The sequence below is a fragment of the Lycium barbarum genome, chromosome 11, assembly GCF_019175385.1.
Source record: "Lycium barbarum isolate Lr01 chromosome 11, ASM1917538v2, whole genome shotgun sequence".
NCBI lineage: Eukaryota > Viridiplantae > Streptophyta > Magnoliopsida > Solanales > Solanaceae > Lycium > Lycium barbarum.
This window is the reverse complement of record NC_083347.1, coordinates 7,777,177-7,796,297: the sequence shown is the minus strand read 5'-3', so window position 1 is coordinate 7,796,297 and position 19,121 is coordinate 7,777,177. Positions and strand designations below refer to the sequence as shown.

At 34.7% G+C, this 19,121-nt stretch overlaps 2 protein-coding genes across 3 annotated transcripts; both read left to right on the top strand.

Annotated features, from left to right (window-relative positions):
- The first annotated feature begins 208 nt into the window (after positions 1-208).
- LOC132617702 (NADH kinase) lies at positions 209-4,663 on the top strand. Of its 2 annotated transcripts, none has more exons than XM_060332771.1 (5): positions 209-460; positions 1,946-2,200; positions 2,325-2,405; positions 3,424-3,575; positions 3,681-4,663. In XM_060332771.1, the coding sequence occupies exons 1-5, from the start codon at positions 368-370 to the stop codon at positions 4,042-4,044; spliced, it is 945 nt and encodes a 314-aa protein (XP_060188754.1). In that variant the 5' UTR covers positions 209-367; the 3' UTR covers positions 4,045-4,663. The 2 variants fall into 2 exon arrangements, with proteins under 2 accessions (XP_060188754.1, XP_060188755.1); XM_060332772.1 differs by having other exon boundaries at positions 218-460; positions 1,908-2,200.
- A 6,703-nt stretch (positions 4,664-11,366) lies between these two features.
- LOC132616789 (B-box zinc finger protein 22) lies at positions 11,367-16,656 on the top strand. The gene is made up of 3 exons (XM_060331445.1): positions 11,367-11,781; positions 14,462-14,878; positions 15,998-16,656. Exons 1-3 carry the CDS (start codon positions 11,599-11,601, stop codon positions 16,277-16,279), a joined length of 882 nt encoding a protein of 293 aa, XP_060187428.1. The 5' UTR covers positions 11,367-11,598; the 3' UTR covers positions 16,280-16,656.
- The last annotated feature ends 2,465 nt before the right edge of the window (positions 16,657-19,121 follow it).

Here is a 19,121-nt window from a genome sequence, read left to right as displayed (position 1 = left end):
CTATTTATATAAGGGCAGGGACATATTTGCATCATTTTATAACGATAAGGATATATATAAACTATTTTTTTAACAAAAATATATGTATTCTAAATCGCAAAATTAAAGGATATATTTGCACTTTTTTAACTACAAGAGTAGTTTATGATTGTGGTGCGATAAAGAAAGTGAGGTAATATAGTAAGACGCTAACTTGACGGGAAAAGTAGAATTTAGCCGGGGCAAAACAGTGAAACACTGAAATGACCCGTTAATTAAATCGGTTCGACCCGTTAGTCATTGAATAGACAACTTCCCAAGAGTCAGAATTCTCAGTGACTGTTTTATAGGTTAATTAATCACTAAAAGTAAGGAGAAAAATCACAAAATGGCGAGGAGGCGATTGTTGCTGTTATTAAAACCATTCGATGTGTTACCAACACACCAATTTGATAACATTTCTAATTTCAGAAACCCTAAGGTAATTTCACATGGTTAAATTAACAACTCCCTCTGTACCCACCAATTTATGCTATACACTTTTATTTTTAGTTTGTGCTAAAAAATAACATTTTTATAAATAATTTATGACTTATTTTAGATTATAAATTTCGAAAGTTTTCCTTTCCGTTATTAAACTTCGTTCCCAAGCGGACTATATCACATAAATTAGGACGAGTGAGTAGCATATTTACCTATTTTTCTTTCTTTGTTGTTGCTACACTTGTGAAAAGCTGAAGAAATGTTTGCTGTTAATTCCTTTTATTAATTATGTGTAGTTTAGGTGTTTGATAAAATGCCAAAGCCAGTTAGTTGTATGCATATTGCTTTATTCAACAAAGTTATGTACCTTTTGATGTAACCACGCCGATTTCTTAGAGGTCCTTTTTTAGTACTCCCCATGTTTCAATTTGTTTGTTTTACTTTCCTTTTTAGTCTGTAATTTTAAAGACTGAAAAGGATATTTGAAATGTTTAAGACCACAAAATTAAAAGATAGTTTGATACATTTTACGTATTTTTAATTTAAGACAATAATATTAAAAAATCTTCTTTACTTTTTAAAACTTCGTGCAAAGTTAAGACCGGACAAACAAATTGAAACGGAGGAAGTATATCAATTCGTACTAGTTGAGGCAATGCATAGCTCCGCCCCTGCATTTGATAATCAGCTTGCTATTTATATTGTTGATGTTGGTAATATATATTGATTTTTGGTCTCCGTTAGATGGATTTGGTGATCTTCGAGAAAACTAGTTGAGACAAAGAAACATTTTGCTTGTCGTCTTATATATCGCGTAGTGAAATTTGAAGAATTATGCTTTCTCCAGTAGACTCTTTTGTTGACTTCTTTATGTTGGTGTTGATTTGTACAATTGTTAAGTCTATTATAAGTGTTTTTTGTGATTTAGTTAAATATCGGATAAAGTAGTGTAATTTTTGGATGCACCCATTCATCGTAAAAACTTTTATTTACTTCTTCAACGTTTGGACATCCATAGTGAAATTCCTGATTTTGCCATTAACCTGGGTCCATCGCTCAATTGTAGGTTCTTTGTGCAAGAAAATGTTGTTCAACAGAATAGAATTCTATGAACCGGAACTAATATGAACCGTTGGATAAGCAGAAAAGAAGGAATTAACTGTCCTTGTACAAAGGGGACAACTATTTGACTAACGCTTGAAACTTTAAAGTTTTCAAGCAACTGAATGATATCACCCGGCTGATTCTGGTAGCTACCATGTCTTGACCAAGTAATACGTTATTGAATTTAGAACATTTTTCGACTCCTGAGAAGTAGTTGACCCATAATAACTGGAAGATGATTTGCACTCCAATCAATTTGAACATGATAATCTTTTCTTTTACATGTTATTCTGCAAATATTTGAAGTCCCTGATGACTGGCACATGCCTCAATTCTTACAGTCTGATGCTCCACTAGGATGAGACTTCTTCTCCTGCAGTTATTGCAGGTATTGAAATATCTAGACAGTAGATGTCTGGTCCACAAGGAGGCTATAAACTTCTGTCAGAACATTTTGAGGAAAAAGCTTGTCGATTGGGAAGCAGTCTATCGTTTTAATCTATGTCAGCCAATCCGTGATGTAGATTTAGTAGTTACTATAGGAGGAGATGGTACATTACTGCAGGCAAGCCATTTTATGGACGATTCGATTCCTGTTCTAGGAGTAAATTCTGACCCAACTCAAGCAAAAGAGGTTAGCTCGGTTTGCAATTGTTTATGGTTTGTGGCTATCAACTTCTTCAGAATCCATATTCAAGTCTGTCTATTCTATGATGACTTTTGTTGCAAGTCGCTGTGTCACTTCTTATGTGCTTTAGGTTGAAGAATACAATGAAGAATTTGACGCTACAAGGAGTACAGGATATCTTTGTGCGGCAACTGTCAAGAACTTTGAACAAGTGAGACTTTGTTACTTATTATTTAAGCTTTCCCGTTAATATACTATTGACTTCGCATGATTGCTTGTGATTAGTTTAATGTGCGAAAATACTGTTGAATGATAGTACGTCGGAGTAAATTCAATTGTATGCTTATTGATACAATTCTAGTGTGCAGTGGAATGGTTGGTTTTTTGGTCATTTTGGTGTCTAGATTTTGTTTTTTTTTACTCTTGCTATCACCAGTGAGACTTGGCTCCAGTGGCAACCGAGCCACATAACCTTGAGGTATAGGGTCAGTTTTTTTTTTTTTTGAGAAAGAAAAATAAATAGAAGAACTGCTGATTGTGTTGAACTGTCTGGAATTAGTATGTCATGTTCAATTACTTTGTTCTTAATAGTTTGTTTTATGGTTCCCCCATACTGGATTATGCTACCCCCTTAAAAGGAGCAAAAATTTTGTTTTCTACTCTTGCATTTGAAGTTTTCAAAAGATCCTGTTCATAAAAACATGGAGCATAAAAACTTGTTTATTCAGACTACCACGGAATAATGTGCATGGGGATCAGAAAGCGCAATTTGTGGTTCCAAGAATCATGAGACAGTCTGCTTCAACAAAATGATGTCCCTACATATCTCCTAGTGTATCATGGTCATGTTTTAGTTTTAGTTGGGGGATCAGGCTGTCAATATTACTGTTAACTAGCTCGTTGATACTGACTTGCTTCAGCTGGAGTGCTGTTAATTTCTTCTCATGTGGAGTTAATGTATATAAAGGGGTGACTCCCAGCTGGGTTTACCCTGTGCGCACCCGAAAGGTAGCGGCTGCGGGTTCCCATGTCATCAGCAAAAAAATAAAAAATAAAAAATAAAGGGTGACTCCCAGCAAAATTGAGCATTTCGTGCTCACAGAAAGCATATTCACATAAACTTTTTCACCATGAGGCTACCACAACTCTTGATTTAGGATCCTTTTGTTGTGGCGGGGGTTAATTTTTAAAAGCTGCTCAAGGTCTTAACTAATAACCTTTTGTTGCAGATAATAGATGATATCCTTGAAAATCGTGCTAGACCTTCTGAAGTCTCAAGGATGTCAATCACTCTCAACTCAAAGCACCTGCCAACTTACGCACTTAATGATGTTTTAATTGCCCATCCTTGTCCTGCTACAGTTTCCCGATTCTCATTCAGGTAAATTTTTTTTTTTTTTTTGGGGGGTCGGGGGTTAGCATATGAAGCATACTGCTCATCTATGCTGCTTTGAGATAGGTGCTTGATAATTGTTTCTCTTGACAGAACAAAGAAAGAGGACCAGTCTTGTTCTTCGTTGGTGCATTGCAGATCAAGTGGACTTAGAGTGTCAACAGCTGCTGGGTCAACAGCTGCAATGCTCTCAACAGGTGGATTTGCAATGCCAGTTTTATCCAAAGATCTCCAGTATATAGTGAGAGAACCCATTGCTCCTGGACTTTACAATAGTCTGATGCACGGCACCGTGAAGCCTGAGGAGTTGATGGAGATTGCATGGTATTGCAAAGAAGGGCTGATTTATATCGATGGCTCTCATCTAGTCCACTCAGTTCAACATGGGGATATCATTGAACTCTCTTCCAAAGCTCCAAAGTTGAAAGTTTTCTTGCCATCCCACCTGATATCGTGAGAGTACATAACAGAATCAGTTCTTGTAAATTTATCTTCATGAAGGTGTAAGGGTTGAGCGGATCCTCCGTTTTAACTCTTGTAACCTTTTCATGCTAGTGCAAAATGCTTGATGGTGGTAGTTTTACACTTCCTCAGCTCGTAGGCTGCAGGAAGACGGTTGTGCCTAGGCATCTGCTCTCTAGACTTATAACTCCAGATACCCTATTACTAGGAGATGTGGATCACACTTCAAAGTAGTTCTGATCTTGCAAAAGAGGTAGTTTCAGCTTGAAGAGGCTTATAGACTGATAATATCGATGTGTTCGAGTTGAGTCCTCCTTAGTGTAGTGTTATGAGGGTTATGTAGGCCCGGAGTTACACACAACACACACTAAATCGATTGGAAAAGAGCAGTATCTTCTGGTGCAGTTATGATGGAGCTTGTGTAGTTTGTGGGTTTCATCCTTATTGTTGGAGTACTTTATCTGTAGGCTATAATATGTGCTGTCTGTCCAGAAGAAGTCCGAGGGAACTTGATCATTAGAAATTTGCTCTGAAAATTTTCTGGCATTGAAGATATAAAGGGATATAATGCATGGACACTGCATATTTGAGAAAACAAGCATTCCGTATGGTTCTGATTTTTTTCTTATGACTTACTAACGAAATCTTGGTCGTTCCCTTTTATTTTCCCATTGATGCCGAACCTAAACATGTGCACGGTTATTATAGATCTCATTCGTTGAAATTTCATTCAATAAAACAAAAGAATTATATAATCTTGTAGAAATGCTGTAAAGAAGGACCTCCATCCTGGTCATGGATAGAGCACTCAAGTTCGGGTCCATAAGTAGTGACAATTGCACGATGGAGACTCACTTTCGTGTTCTTTTCTTATCAAGCTTAGTGGAAAATTCATAAGAAGAAAAGTTCAAAGAAGGTTCCTCAATAATATTAAAGGTTTAAAAGAAGGTTCTTCAATAATATTAAAGGTTCACAAGGTTACGTTCAATTAAGGTTCTTCAATAATATTAAAGGTTCACAAGGTTACGTTCAATTGTCATTCTACCATTACTCAAGTCGTTCAAGGAATAAGACCCCCGCATTATAAATAGTTTCTTTACACAATTCATAATATCTTTCTTCTTCTTATATGCATATTTCGGTTTGGCTTAATGCATATGCGGCTCCCTAAACTTGTCTTTTTTTTATTTTGGCACCTCAACTAAGTGTTGTTCCTATTGAACCCTTGAACTCGTCCCAGGTATGTCTATCAAACCTCTTAAATCTGATTTTTATTAGAAGCAAAAATTAAATCAGGAAAATGAAGGTGGAGTAATATTTTAGACATGTGGTAAACTATTCTTTAGGTCATGGATGTATCGGTTTCTGCTGGTTGTGCTCTTTAACTGCGAGCTTAATTAAGGGCTACCTTTTTTTTTTCCCCTCTCAATTAGGGGTGTCAAAAAAATATGAAAAACCGACCGATCCGACCGAACCTAACCATACCGAACCGATTTACAGTGTTTTTTCAATAAAACCATGGATTTTATTTGAGCTTATAATCGTCCCGAACAATTAGGGTGGTCTTTTTAATTTATACAAAAAACCAAAAAAATCCCGAACCGAACCGAATAGCCTTACATGTATGAAATATATTTTATATATTACAAATATGTTAAATTGAATATATAAAATATATTTTATAAGTTCTGTTTCAAATATTAAAAAAAAAAAGGCTAAATTTTGGGCCTTTAGTTGATTGGATTTAGTTTCAAAAGGATCCCTCATATACATAGTCAAACGGTCATAGATTTAGATGATTTAACTAGGCAGTTTTGGTTATAGTTAGCACTAACAGAATTTTACCTCCATCTTGCTCTCCTCTACTATGTTGCTTGATGTATATATATCAAATTCAAGCTGTGGTTTCTGTGCCCTACAAGCTAATGTTTGTTTTGGCTCAATTCAACATTGTTGTCTTTGGCAAGTTATTCTTCTCTCTAGTCAATCAGTGAGGATTCACGTCGTGATGATGCATCGTTGTTGTCTTGCTACTCTATATAACACATTTCAGTTTAATTACTTTGTGTATTTTTTTAATAGCTTTTATATTAAATATTTCATAAGAAACAAATAGAAGATTTATTTGATGGTGTACTACAAATAGGTTTGTAGAGGTCTGTGTCGTTACATTTTAATTGTGGTGTATTCTTAGATGACATTTAAAACTAAAATAATCGAAAATTAACCGAACCGTACCGATACCGAAGAAAAACCGAGATGATGAGACGATCTCGAAAAGTCTAATTTTGATTATACAAAATAAAATAACCGAAGAATTGGAATGGTGTAATTTTTTTAAAATAACCGACCGAACTGTCCCATTGACGCCCCTACTCTCAATTGCTGCTAATCTTAGTTAAAAGATGGCATAATTATATTAGAATATATATTAGCATGTTCTTACATTGAAGATGGAATATTATGTAAGCCGGATTGTGTTTGATAGACACACTTGAAGACGAGTTCAGGTGTTCAATAGGAACAACACTTAATTGAAGTATCAAAATAAAATAAAAAGGACAAGTTTAGGGGCCGCATATGCATTAAGTCTTTCGGTTTTAATAACTTCTTCAAGGAAAGGATGGTTGGGTTGGTGGGGTGGGGGTTGGGAGGGGGGATACCATCTTAAATGTCAAATGGCAGTAACCTTATTGCAATGCAGAGAATCTGAATTCACTGGTTGTGACAATCACACGCAAGCCGGTGGAGAAATCATTAAAAGTAGGGACGATAGATATCGAACATAAAAAAGTAACGAGGTATTTAGGTTGGGGCAGTGGGGCACACACTAAATCGCGTGTCGGCCTCATCAAAGCTATTTGCCGCCACTTGCAAAGAATCGAGTTCATTTTCGAAAGGAAATTAGATATTATGTGAGCTAGTAGATGCCACTAGCATAATTTATTAGTAGAATATATAGAGTAATAAATGAGACTACTGTACTAAATTTCTTTCTAAACGAGTCCTTCCCATTATAAATTTTCTTAAATTATTTTGGATAATGCTTAATAGGAAGAGAAAGAATTTATGATATATTCATTTCTTTTAAAATTTCATAATATCACGCGTAGCAGAAAGTTTCTTGTATAGATTTGAACTGTTTATTTATGTAAATGCATTAAAATTTGAAAAGTTGATGGTGTCTTAAGAGATGAACCACGACTCCTTACATTAGGTTAATGCTAACGTTATTATTCCAGCATCAATCATTATAATATCAAAATTTAGTAAAATTTTCATCGAGCCGCGGATATAATCCGTTATTGATGACTTAAATACATGATGGGTATTTTAAGTAGCAAAGCGGCTTTACTGCTACGATCCTTTGAAATTTAGCTATTTATCGCTTCAATTCGTAAACGAAGGAAAGGAAAAAGGAAAAAAAAAACTATTTATGCTATTCTGGTATATAGTACTTACTAGTATAGGTACCTGCGCAATGCGCAGATTGTTTAAAAAAAAAAAAGAACAGAGAGATATTTGTAACAATTTTGGCTTTAAGTTCTGATCATCTTGAATTGCATAATGCTAACAAATTAAGAAATTGTACTAACACAACATCATAATAACATGAAAGAAGTTGAATCACCAAAAGTTTGAATTCATCTTAAAAATATTAGTGTTGCCTACAATTCAATTTTCTAATTTGCCTAATGCTAACACCATAATGAGGTTTCAGAATGTACAATATTTGAAACAAATTGTGTTTTCAATATTCGAGATTTCAAATAATTTAGTTTCAACCTTTATATGTATAAAATAGAAATAGAGAATTATTTTTATACTAGAAATAAAAGAAGTGACAAACATTTCTTCGTCTATTATAAAAATCTTCTGATCCGCATACATTTCTTCATTAAGAAAAGAATTTAGAGCATCAAACATTGTCACGTGTATAAAGTTTTTTGAATAAAGATTGTCTACCGGCAAAACTAAACATTAAACAAACATATTGAAGTGCAAAATGGTTGTCACGTGTATAAAGTTTTTTGAATAATGATTGTCTACGGGCAAAACGAAACATTAAACAAACATATTGAAGTGCAAAATGGTCGGGTAAAATCAGTTGATGACTAATAAAGTAGTAAGCCAGATTCCAAGGTCATGCAAATGAGCAACAAAAGAGAGATAAAAACATAAGCCTAATCTAAAAGCTAGACACGAGCTTAGCATATTTAACCCGCCACCTATCAAGGAGAATGAAAAAAAATCTAATTACCTTAATTAATTTGAGATACTTTAATTACCCATTCGACAAAAATAAATGATGGACAACTAAACATAAAACAAAGAGAAACATATGAAAGTGATTCACAGAATTAGATCGACTTCTACGAAATTCAATTCCTCTAGCACTCAATGCCCAACATCAAAGTTATTCGGATAGCTCAAAGAATTGTATTTCGTAGGCTCATACATCATTTGGCTTTGGTTGCTTCTGTTTTCATGCTTTTTACTTTTTCTCCCGGTCACACATGATGTTTTGAAACTGCAAATCACCTTCTTCATCAGCACCCTTGCCCAACTAATAGATATTGGATCAAGAGAGCCTGCAAATATCATTGATTAAGATTCGTAATAAATTTATCTCTAAATTTGAAACTTTATATCATGATAAAGCTAAACTTAAAGTGGTTACCCCATGGAAATTTTAATTCAAATTGTTTTAAAAATAACTGTAACCATACAAATTCAAAACTGACCAACTATCTCAAAAAATAACTGCAACTTTATATAGGAGTTTTTATTTAGATTCAAAATTTTAACCCCAAGTTTAAAACTTCGGAGTTATGTAGAGCTTGGATAAGATTTAATTTGCTTTTCAAAAGCTTTAACCACACAATAAGAACTTGATTTTTTTGTTTCAATCCAAGTCACATAACTGTGTATTTTTTAGAAGTTAGAAGACTGTAAAAATTCAAAACAACAGTGTTTCAAGTATAAAAAGTTAACAATCTAAACTCTCAAACTACACAAAGAAGTTGAATAAATTGCAAACCTAATGCGACAAATATGCTGACAAATACGAAATGATAATATTTTTATGCACTATATTAATATACCAAATACATCTTTGTGCATAACAGAGATCAGTTAAACTACATGAACTTATGTGCATCAAGCCATTTCCTGCCACTATTACCGCGTATAAAGAAAACAAAGAAAAAAGAAGAGAGAAGATCCTTAGGGGTAGGTTTAAGAATTATGGGGTTACTTAAAAAAAAAAATTGAAATGTATTCTCATTCTTTTGTATCTTGCATGCTAGAAAAAAAAAATCTTAATGTCGTACACACTCAATACTCTAATGCATACAAACCAGCATATATCTATAAATGTAATATCAAACGGTGGATGCATATGTTATACCTATGTTTACAATGGACAAAAAGAGAAGAAAAACTAAGAGACGAACGTACAATTGCTGCAAATAGATGTGAGAAGAGAAAAGAAAGAAAGAGCCTGTAATTAAGAAAAGGAGAGAAGAGAAAAAGGGTTTAAAAATTAAAGTGGGGGGGGGGGGGGGCAGGAGGGGCGGGGGGGGGAAAGAATATGTACACATACTGAAGGCAAATAAAATCAAAATGTGGAGAGCCACGTCCCTAAATTTGTGGTCAGATCCTGATAATGGGAAATTTTAAGAACAATTGTAACTAGTTTCAAAAAAATCTAAACTGATTTTTGTCCTAAAACTAACACATCCCATTTTCTTATTCTACCACTTGTAACAATTCTATTGTAAACTATCTTCTTTTTAATTAATATTAATATATAGATATAGATTTTGAATTTAAATGGATTGTATCAACTTGCAATCATTGACTAATGAGTTTTATTCTTGGCTTCGTTGGACGATGATATTTATATCAAAATCCACTACTCCCTCCGTCTCAAAATATTTATCGTGATTGCTAAAAATAGTTATCTCAAAATATTTGTCATGATTAGGGGTGTACATAGACCGGGTTAGTTCGGGTTTTTCAAATACCAAATCAAATCAAACCAATAAAAGTCGGGTTTTTCAATCTCGGAGTTTCTCGGGTTGTTCAGGTTTTTCATTTTTTTTTGTTGGTAAAGTCTTCATACAAATTATATAACTTGTACTTCAAATATTTTCTTTAGTCCTAGTAAGATACGACTATCTAATTAAGATATTTTTAAGAAAATAACATAAAACGTGAGATGAGATATGACATTGTACTAAAAAATTCAACAAAAAAAGTAAAGAAATCGCATAAAATAAAATGATCATAATCTAAAAGTACTAAATCATGCTATAGTTATTACGGCTAATTTATAAGGCACATAGAAAATGATCATAATCTAAAAGAACTAAGTCATGTTGTGCGCGGCAATAAATATTAATTACATGACTAAATATTAAAGAAAAAATAAAATTAAGTTATTTATTTTCACTGTCTAAACCAATATAAGACTAAAGAACTCATAGATATCCAACATTATTGTCATTCATAATGTTAGAATTGAATTTCTTTTGTTAGCATTAGTATTGATTTGATTTTATCGGGTTTTATTTGAGTTACTAATATCTATGAGCTATAAAACTTATTGGACCATTCAAAATTTTAATTCCAAGCTTGAAATAATATCTTAAAAGACAAAAAACTATGAAAAAGTTTAAGAATTTTTTTTAAATTACATTATAAATAAATACTTTTATGTATAAATATTTTTGAAATTTTATACATGTAATCTCGGGTTGATTTGATTCGGTTTGTTTTTTTTTAGTTAAAACCAAACAAACCAAGTGTGGTCGGGTTTTTCATTTTAAAACCAAACCACTAGTTGAGTTTTTTCTCGGTTTGGTTCGGACTATCGGTTTGATGCGGTTTGTCGGTTTCCTTTTTACACCCCTAGTCATGGTTATTAAAAATAATTGTCTCAAATTATTTGTCGTTTTAAAAGTTCAAGGGCAAAATTAATTATTTTTTCACCATTTTACCCTTAGTGTCATTAATGATGACACAAAAATAGAGTAAACATTTAATGAAGAGAGATTATAGCTTAGACTAAATAAGGGTAAAATAGTTAAATATCCTTGTTAATTAATACTATTTCTTAAGGGATATGTAAAATTAAAAAATCACAAATATTTTGAGATGGATGAAGTATTAAAACCAACAACAATTCTCAGAAAGATCACGTGACACTATAATATCCAAAATACTTGGCTTCTTGCTAGACAGATAATGATGATATTTACAATATGATTACATAAAAAAATCCCCTATTATTAAAACCAAAAAAACAGAGTCTTAAACAAAGATGATAATCATGCGACACAATAAAATCTCCTACAGTACAACCCCAACCCCCAAAATCCAGCTCATCGGGTCACCGTCCTAAACCCGACACGTTCTCTCAAAATCCACCATTTCTTTTCTCCCAAATTTCTCAATAAAACCACCATACATACAAAATACAAATATACACTAAAAAAAAAAAAAAAAGATCTTTTTCTTTGGTAAGTAGGCAAGTGTTGTAGTGATGAAGATACAGTGTAACGTGTGTGAGGTTGCAGAAGCGAATGTTTTGTGTTGTGCAGATGAGGCAGCGTTGTGTTGGTCATGTGATGAGAAAGTACATGCTGCTAATAAACTTGCTAGTAAACATCAGAGAGTTCCTCTTTCTGCTTCTAATTCTTCTATGCCTAAGTGTGATATCTGTCAGGTACTCATATTTTTACACTTTTGTTCTTCTATTTACTCATCGGCAGGTTTACAGGGTTTAATATTTATGTGGCACAGTTCGAATTTCAGAGACTCAACGGTTTAATTTTGACCGTGAATTCAGGCATGGAATCTTTTTAAGTTTTTTTTTGAATAAAATTTACATATTTAGAAACAACGTAACAAGTATTATAAGTCATAATTATTGACAGGGGTGGAGCCAGGTAGAGCCCAGGGTGTTCATTCGAACCCCCTTCGGTGAAAAATTACATTGTTTATGCATGGTTTTTTTTTTTTTTTTTAATGTAGATATAGTAGATGTTGAACCCCCTTTCACTTGTTCGTGTGTTTACTTCTTTAAATTTTGAACCCCTAAGTGAAAATTCTGGCTCCGCCACTGATTATTGACAATTCAAAATATATAAAGTATATATGAATAAATTACAGTCAAAGAAAGACTTGTTTGAATGTCTAAATCCAAAAGATGCCTAAAACAATTGGGACGGAGGGAGTATATTGATATGTATTTGTTTTGTAGTAGCATATATTAATCATAGATAAAGTCATGATTTTTGATTTATTTGTTTTGTAGTAGCATTAATTAATCATAGATATTTGTGCTTGTTGATAATATGAAATGAGCTTAAATGAAGAAGTGAGGATTGGTATAGCCCACCCCAACTTGTTTGGGACTGAGGCATAGTAGTTGTTTTTATTTATTGATACTACCGTTTATATAAGTCTTATTTTGTGAGTGCTACTGAACTAATTTTTGAAATTTCTTCTTCTGGAAACATATGTAAGTGAAGTTAATATCTAGGTGCAAATCTAATTTCGTTTATCCATGTTGTTTCAGTAGAAATTATAGCTTTTGTTATTGGTTCCCCTGATGTTCCCACCCCTCCCCTTCAGAAAATAAAAAGGAATACCCCAGAAGAGGAAAGAAAGAACAAAGTATGAAAAGGAGATTAGGGGTATTCTTTTGCGCACAGGAGACGTTAGGGCGATATGCAAATCTTGTTCACTAATGGATATATGGAGGTCTAAGTTGCAATTTATGCCTTCTCGATCGGTTATGGTTCCATGGAATGCTGCTGCTTCATGGAAATTAATGTAGGATATGGTTTGCATATGGCATGTGGAGAGCTCGTCTTGAGGTTCTTAATGTTAAAACTATGTGGTACCTGTTTCCTTTATTTGGCAGTCCTTTTGCCGAGACATTAAGAAAGTAAGAGGTGATAGATTCGTACTTTTTTGCTTAGAGGTTTCTCAACATCTGTTTATAGATATAGTGAAACGGATAATTGAGTGTCACATGTTATAGGAATAAAACAGGAATTTCAGATGTAATGATAGAATTCAGTTTAAACGTGTGATCATCAGAAGAACCAGTGTATTACACGTATCAAGAACGAAAACTCATTATGATTAGTTGTTCGCATAAGGGTTCAATGGTTAAGGATTGTCTGTTGTGAGTCAAGGACCTAGTTGGAAAATCCATTTGTACGCTTTTACCTAAAGAGGAAAAACATACTGAGATTGAGCATTCAACATAATGATTTCCTCCAGTCTCCTTAAATTATTGACCTTAACAAAAAGGAGCAAAACAGTGGTTTTGGGATGTATGTGTGTGTGCCCGAGGGGGTGGGGGGGTTGGAATTTATCCTCTATGTAGTAAAAACCTTAATCTGGAGTCTTAGCATAACCCGTTATCCTGTTCATAATTATGAATATTCATATACGGAACTATGGGTAGCTTTTCCAACCAACACCTTTGCTCTAAGTGGGATGCATTTCTCAAAATATTTTTTTTTCTAAAAAAGGGAGAAGAAAAAACCGCTTCGCTGAGGAGGATGCAACTCCATGTTTCAATAAACATATAGAAGCTCAGTTAATGGTTGAAAGTTTAAGGATTAAATGAATTAAATGAGCTTGTTGAGATCTGTAATGCTTATGAAATCATTTGTTCCTGTAGTTTCTTCGGGAGAAGATCATGTGCTCATGATATCAAATCGTGAACATTACCGAACTTTTTATCTATAGTAATTACTAATTGCAGATATTAATCACCTCAAGGATTTTGTGGTTGTTAGTTGCGACTCGTATGGTCGCATGAAGCAGAAGTTACCCATTTGGCTTAGCAAAAGTGATTTCATTTTTTTTCCTGGAGATTTGATTTGATGGCTAAGGTTTTTATTTGCCTTTTCTTTTGTGGAGCCAAAGCAGTTATATTTCCCCAAGTTTATCAAATTTTGCTGCCTTGTAATGAAAGTCCTTCTCTTCTGTGCTTCAGTATGACTTTAGATGTACTCCCTCTGTCCCAATTTATGTGGCACCATTTCCTTTTTTGTCCGTCCCAAAATGAATGTCACATTTCCTTATTTGGAAATTATTTAATGGAACCATCCATATTTTACCCTTATTGGGTCCCACTTACTTTTAAAGATGTACTTATTGTGAAGAAAAGTCAACAAAAGTAAGCACTAAAGCAAGGGCAATTTGGTAAACATAACAAAGTCTTTCCTTATTTCTTAAACTCCGTGCCCGGTCAAATGGTGCCACATAAATTGGGACGGAGGGAGTATATAATTCATGTTTATCTATCTATCAATTTCCTTTATTGATGTCTTATCTCCAGTTTTAGTGTTCTAGATATTGATAAAAGGATTCTATTTGTGCAGGAAACAGTTGGATATTTCTTTTGTCTCGAGGATCGGGCTTTACTTTGCCGAAAATGTGATATTGGTATTCACACGGCTAATCCTCATGTCGCAGCCCACCAAAGATTTTTGCTGACTGGAGTAAAAGTAGGACTTGAACCAGTTGATCCTGGTGGTGCATCATCCTCAGGGACGTCACAGTCCATTCAGCCAGAGTCTGCTCCACTTTCTAAACGAAATGCCCCAGTATCATTGGATGCTCAATTTAACAAAGTATTACCAACACAGGCTAGTGGGGTTGGGGATTTTGCTCCTAGTAAATCCCCGTTTGCTGGAGGTTCTGCAGCTGGGAGCATGCCACTCTGGCAGTTTGATGAATTTATTGGTCTGAATGATTTCAATCAGAATTATGGATACATGGAGGATGGATCATCTAAGGTACGGTTTAAGTCGTAGCTTTTGTTGTTTGTAGTATATCACAATGGAATTTAGATGAATTTCTTGGACTGCATATCAATCAGAAGTATGGGTACAATGGATGACTGATCATTTGAGGTATGGTTTAGATCTTACCATTCATTATTTGTTCTTTTAGTAGTTAGCATCTTTATTTCTATTGTCTCCTTCTTTGGATCTGATTGTATTGGACTAATCAACCAAACTTGAGAAATCCCTGTTGAAGTCTATTCCTGGCTTCACAGTTGAGTGGTATGCATGCGCTGTTATCTATACTTAAGGATTTCATTAAGTTGTGTACGCGTATTTGTGCCAACAAGTAACCAAGGAATAATCTTTATCTGAAGACAGGAAACTGGAAAAATAAGTTTGTGTGGTTGGACCACTTTAGGCAAAATGGACATTGTTAGCCCCCAATTCAATCTTTTGATTGGACCGACACATTTCACCACGGATTTGCCCTTCCCTTGTCATATAGAAAACCTGTAGGTGCTAAAGATCTTTGGAGTATTAGTGTATTACAATATTGGTGGACTTGCACTTCGCCAAGTAAATGTGGGCCTTGAAATGCTTGGATTCCTGAGTCTCGATTATTGTTCAATATAGACAGTCAAGGCGCACCATAAGTATTAACATGTGGCTGGGTTAACAACCTTGCTTAGGGTTGTGACAATCAAAAGCAGCTTTAGCTATTATGTCGTGCTTTTTTTTTTTTTTTTTTTTTTTTTTTGGTCATTCACGCCACAAAAAATATGCCTAGGTGTCAGTCATTTTGTTGTTTCTATGGGTGCTTGGTAGATGAAGATACATTTCCGAGTCCGACCATATATTTGCTAAATATGACTCTAGTCAAAGGTGGAGATTCATGTTGGCACATGATTTTATTCAAGGGTTTGATAGCAATGTTTTTGGCTGTAAATAGCGGCTCATGTGTTATCACTTGGCTTAGACAAAACTGGTGAAACCCAAGCAGACTGGGTTCTGTGTTCATACGTCGCTTTTGCTATGTTTCAACTGTGTTTCATTTTCCCACTTGCACAGCATTATGTTCAATAGTCGTCGTGGCTCCTAATTTAGTTCTTCTTGCATGAAATCTATCAGGCGGATAACGGCAAGCTCGGAGAGTCAGACTCCTCATCAATCTTAAGATTTGAAGATGAAGAACTAGACGGTGATGAGTGCTTGGGTCAGGTGCCAGACACATCTTGGGCAGTGCCACAAGTTCCATCTCCACCTACGGCCTCTGGACTTTACTGGCCCAAAACTTACCAGAATCCATTTGACTGTTCAATATTTGTGCCTGACATTAGTTACTCCCCTTCGTCGAACCTTCAACAGCAACCTCCAAGCGGTACTCGTCCGAAACGAAGAAGGCAGTGTTAGTGCATTTACTTTAAGCTTTTTCACTCACGTTAGTGATAGGTGTTTCAAATCCGTAAGCTGTTCACTCACGTTATTGATAGGTGTTTCAGATCCCTAAGCTTTTCACTCACGTTAGTGATAGGTGTTTAGATAGAGCGCTGTGTGGTAGTTGAAGGTTGAAGTTTGAGTTGAAGTTGTTTGAGCAATTGACTAATGTGTGTTTCTCCTTTGTAAGTAATCTGCACTGTTTGCTGCAGTTACATAGAACTCACTTTATGCCAATAGTATATTATTAGTTCTACTCCAATCCTCAGAAGTTGTACAAGAAATGAAGATGTGTAAGCTGAATTCTGACAATTTTGGCTATTGTATCTTCATAGTTTACTCCTTTTCACTTATTCTTCTAGTTGACCCAAACTTGCACATTAGAATTGTGCATTGTAGTTCACTTTGTCAAATGTTTGTAATTCTGGCTGATCAAATAGCCCATGAAAATTAATGCGGGTTATCTCTCCTGTGTGGTTTGCAAGCTATTACACAGGAGTTGGGTTTACCATGTGCGCACCTGAAGGATAGCGGTTGCGGGTTCTCATGTCATTAAAAAAAAAAAAAAGGCCCGTGAAAATTTTCCTAACAATTTAATTACATTGTCCAAAATCAATTACCATTTAGATATCCGTTTATAACACAATTATACGGATTAATATTCAACATCTAATTCTGAAGTCCTAAATGCATTAATACAGTAAGTGTCATGGATCCCCACACACACTAAGGCTCCCTTTTCCTATTTCTGAACATAAAACAGCCATATATATACACATGTTTCTGAACATAAAAGAACCATATATATTCAAACTTCAAACTATCACAGATAATAGCTACGTTATCTGTCACTTAATTCATTTTTTACCCGTACTAAACATGGGGGGTCATGTTTCGACCCGTTTTGTCTAATTCATTTCAACCCGCACAAACCCGACTCGCTGTCACTTGCAAGCACTAGTAGTTTTAACTTCATCATAACAGCTAAAAGGTGCTCCACATGGTAATCTTAATTTTATATAAAACTTCAATAGGCATGCTAGCTCCTAGTCTCTTCTTTATGGGCTGTTAAAGTACCTTTATCCAAGCTTTGCTTATCGTTCAATAAATCATATTCAGTGGATGGAGTAATAAGTGGTCGAAATCAACAGGCAGCTCATTGGTACCTACCAATTATTGTACGTAAGAGCTGTAAAAGAATTGAAGTTTGCTGCGTTATGTTAACACATGCGTTGCCTAACATAAGGTCCCCCACATGGCAGAAATGTGCAAAGTTAGGCTAAACTTGGGTCTCCTCTCATGTAATTGGCCTGCTAATTGGGTAAGAGCACTTACATTAATAGACTTTGACTTGAGCAGCTTGAGAATTTATGAAGATTATACACTTCAAAAATAACTTTCAATAAATTATTTACACAATCAACAACATGCCCACTGAAATCCCACAAAGTGGGATCTCGGGAGAGTAGAGTGTTTGCACACTTTACCCCTATCTTGGGAGGTAGAGAGACTATTTCCAGAAAACCCTCGACTCAAGGACAAGCAATTTAAAGCAATACGAAAAAGAAATAACGCAAGAGAATAAGGCATGACAAAATATTAAAAAAACATGATAGAGCAATCTGAAAAAAGGAGCAGTAACTACCACCAATTAATCTGATAATCTAATAATCGAAGTACAAAAAATAACAGATAATAACATAAATCAATATATATAAATACGTGGAGATCCCACTTGAGCCGAGGGTATGCACAAAGGGGTTCAATTGAAAGGGGGTTCAATTTACACCCGGCTCTGAGTGGGGGAGCTACCTATTGGAAGGGGTTCAATTGAACCACTTCGTACTACATATTATTGAATTATGTTGACAAGTGGTAAGTATCACTTTATTCTTAGCACTCTTAAATCCTTTTAGTAGAATTCATGATTCCGTTACTGTAGATCCTAAACGCTATAGCATGCTTTTAATGCGTTAATAAAAATTTTGATTTCGCCACTCGCTCCAAACTCTGTAGCAGAAGCAAGCACTTTGGCTTTTGCATAGAGCCATGGCTGAAAGTTTGCCGTAGTGGTATCCGATTGGCCTTAATTTGCTGATAATATAACTTATTCTTTAGATGCTTTAAAAAGCCTTAAAGACATAAACGTGCTAGCCTTTTACTTTACGAATCTTATACGAATAGTTGTGGTTGCCCATCAAGTGGTGAGAGCCATTTTTCTCCTTTTTTTTAGGGGGGTCGCTTCTCTTGTACGTCATTTATGATGCGTCAGGAACATCTTTTTAATATTCCCAATACTGTAATGTCCGGAGAAATTTGTGGTGACACCTCGACTAATTTTATCTCCACTAAATTTAAACCAGAAATTAACAAGTTTTACGTTGGCTATTTCCTTATCTGAGCTTGAGACCAGCGTGAGCAAATTTGATGTTGATCAAGGCCGGATGCAACATTCTGTTAATGGTTCATTTGAACCCGATATTTTCGACGCAAAGCACATATTTATGTGTGAAAATTCACTAAAATTATGACAAAATAGTACTAGTGTATATAAACCCATAATTATAATGAATTTAGTAATATGAAACTTAAAACATTGAACCCATAACATTTAAACTCCGATACACCTCGTTGATTAGGTCACACATTTAGGTGTGGACATTGTACCCTCGCATTAATGTGTTTGCCTGGAAGATTGACTTAGAAGACCTTGGAAAACTCAAAAAATTTGAACTGTTGACAACTGCAACGCACGCAATAAATTGGTAGCACAGAAAACAAAATTGAAGACAAGAAAATAAGAATCAAATAAAATAGA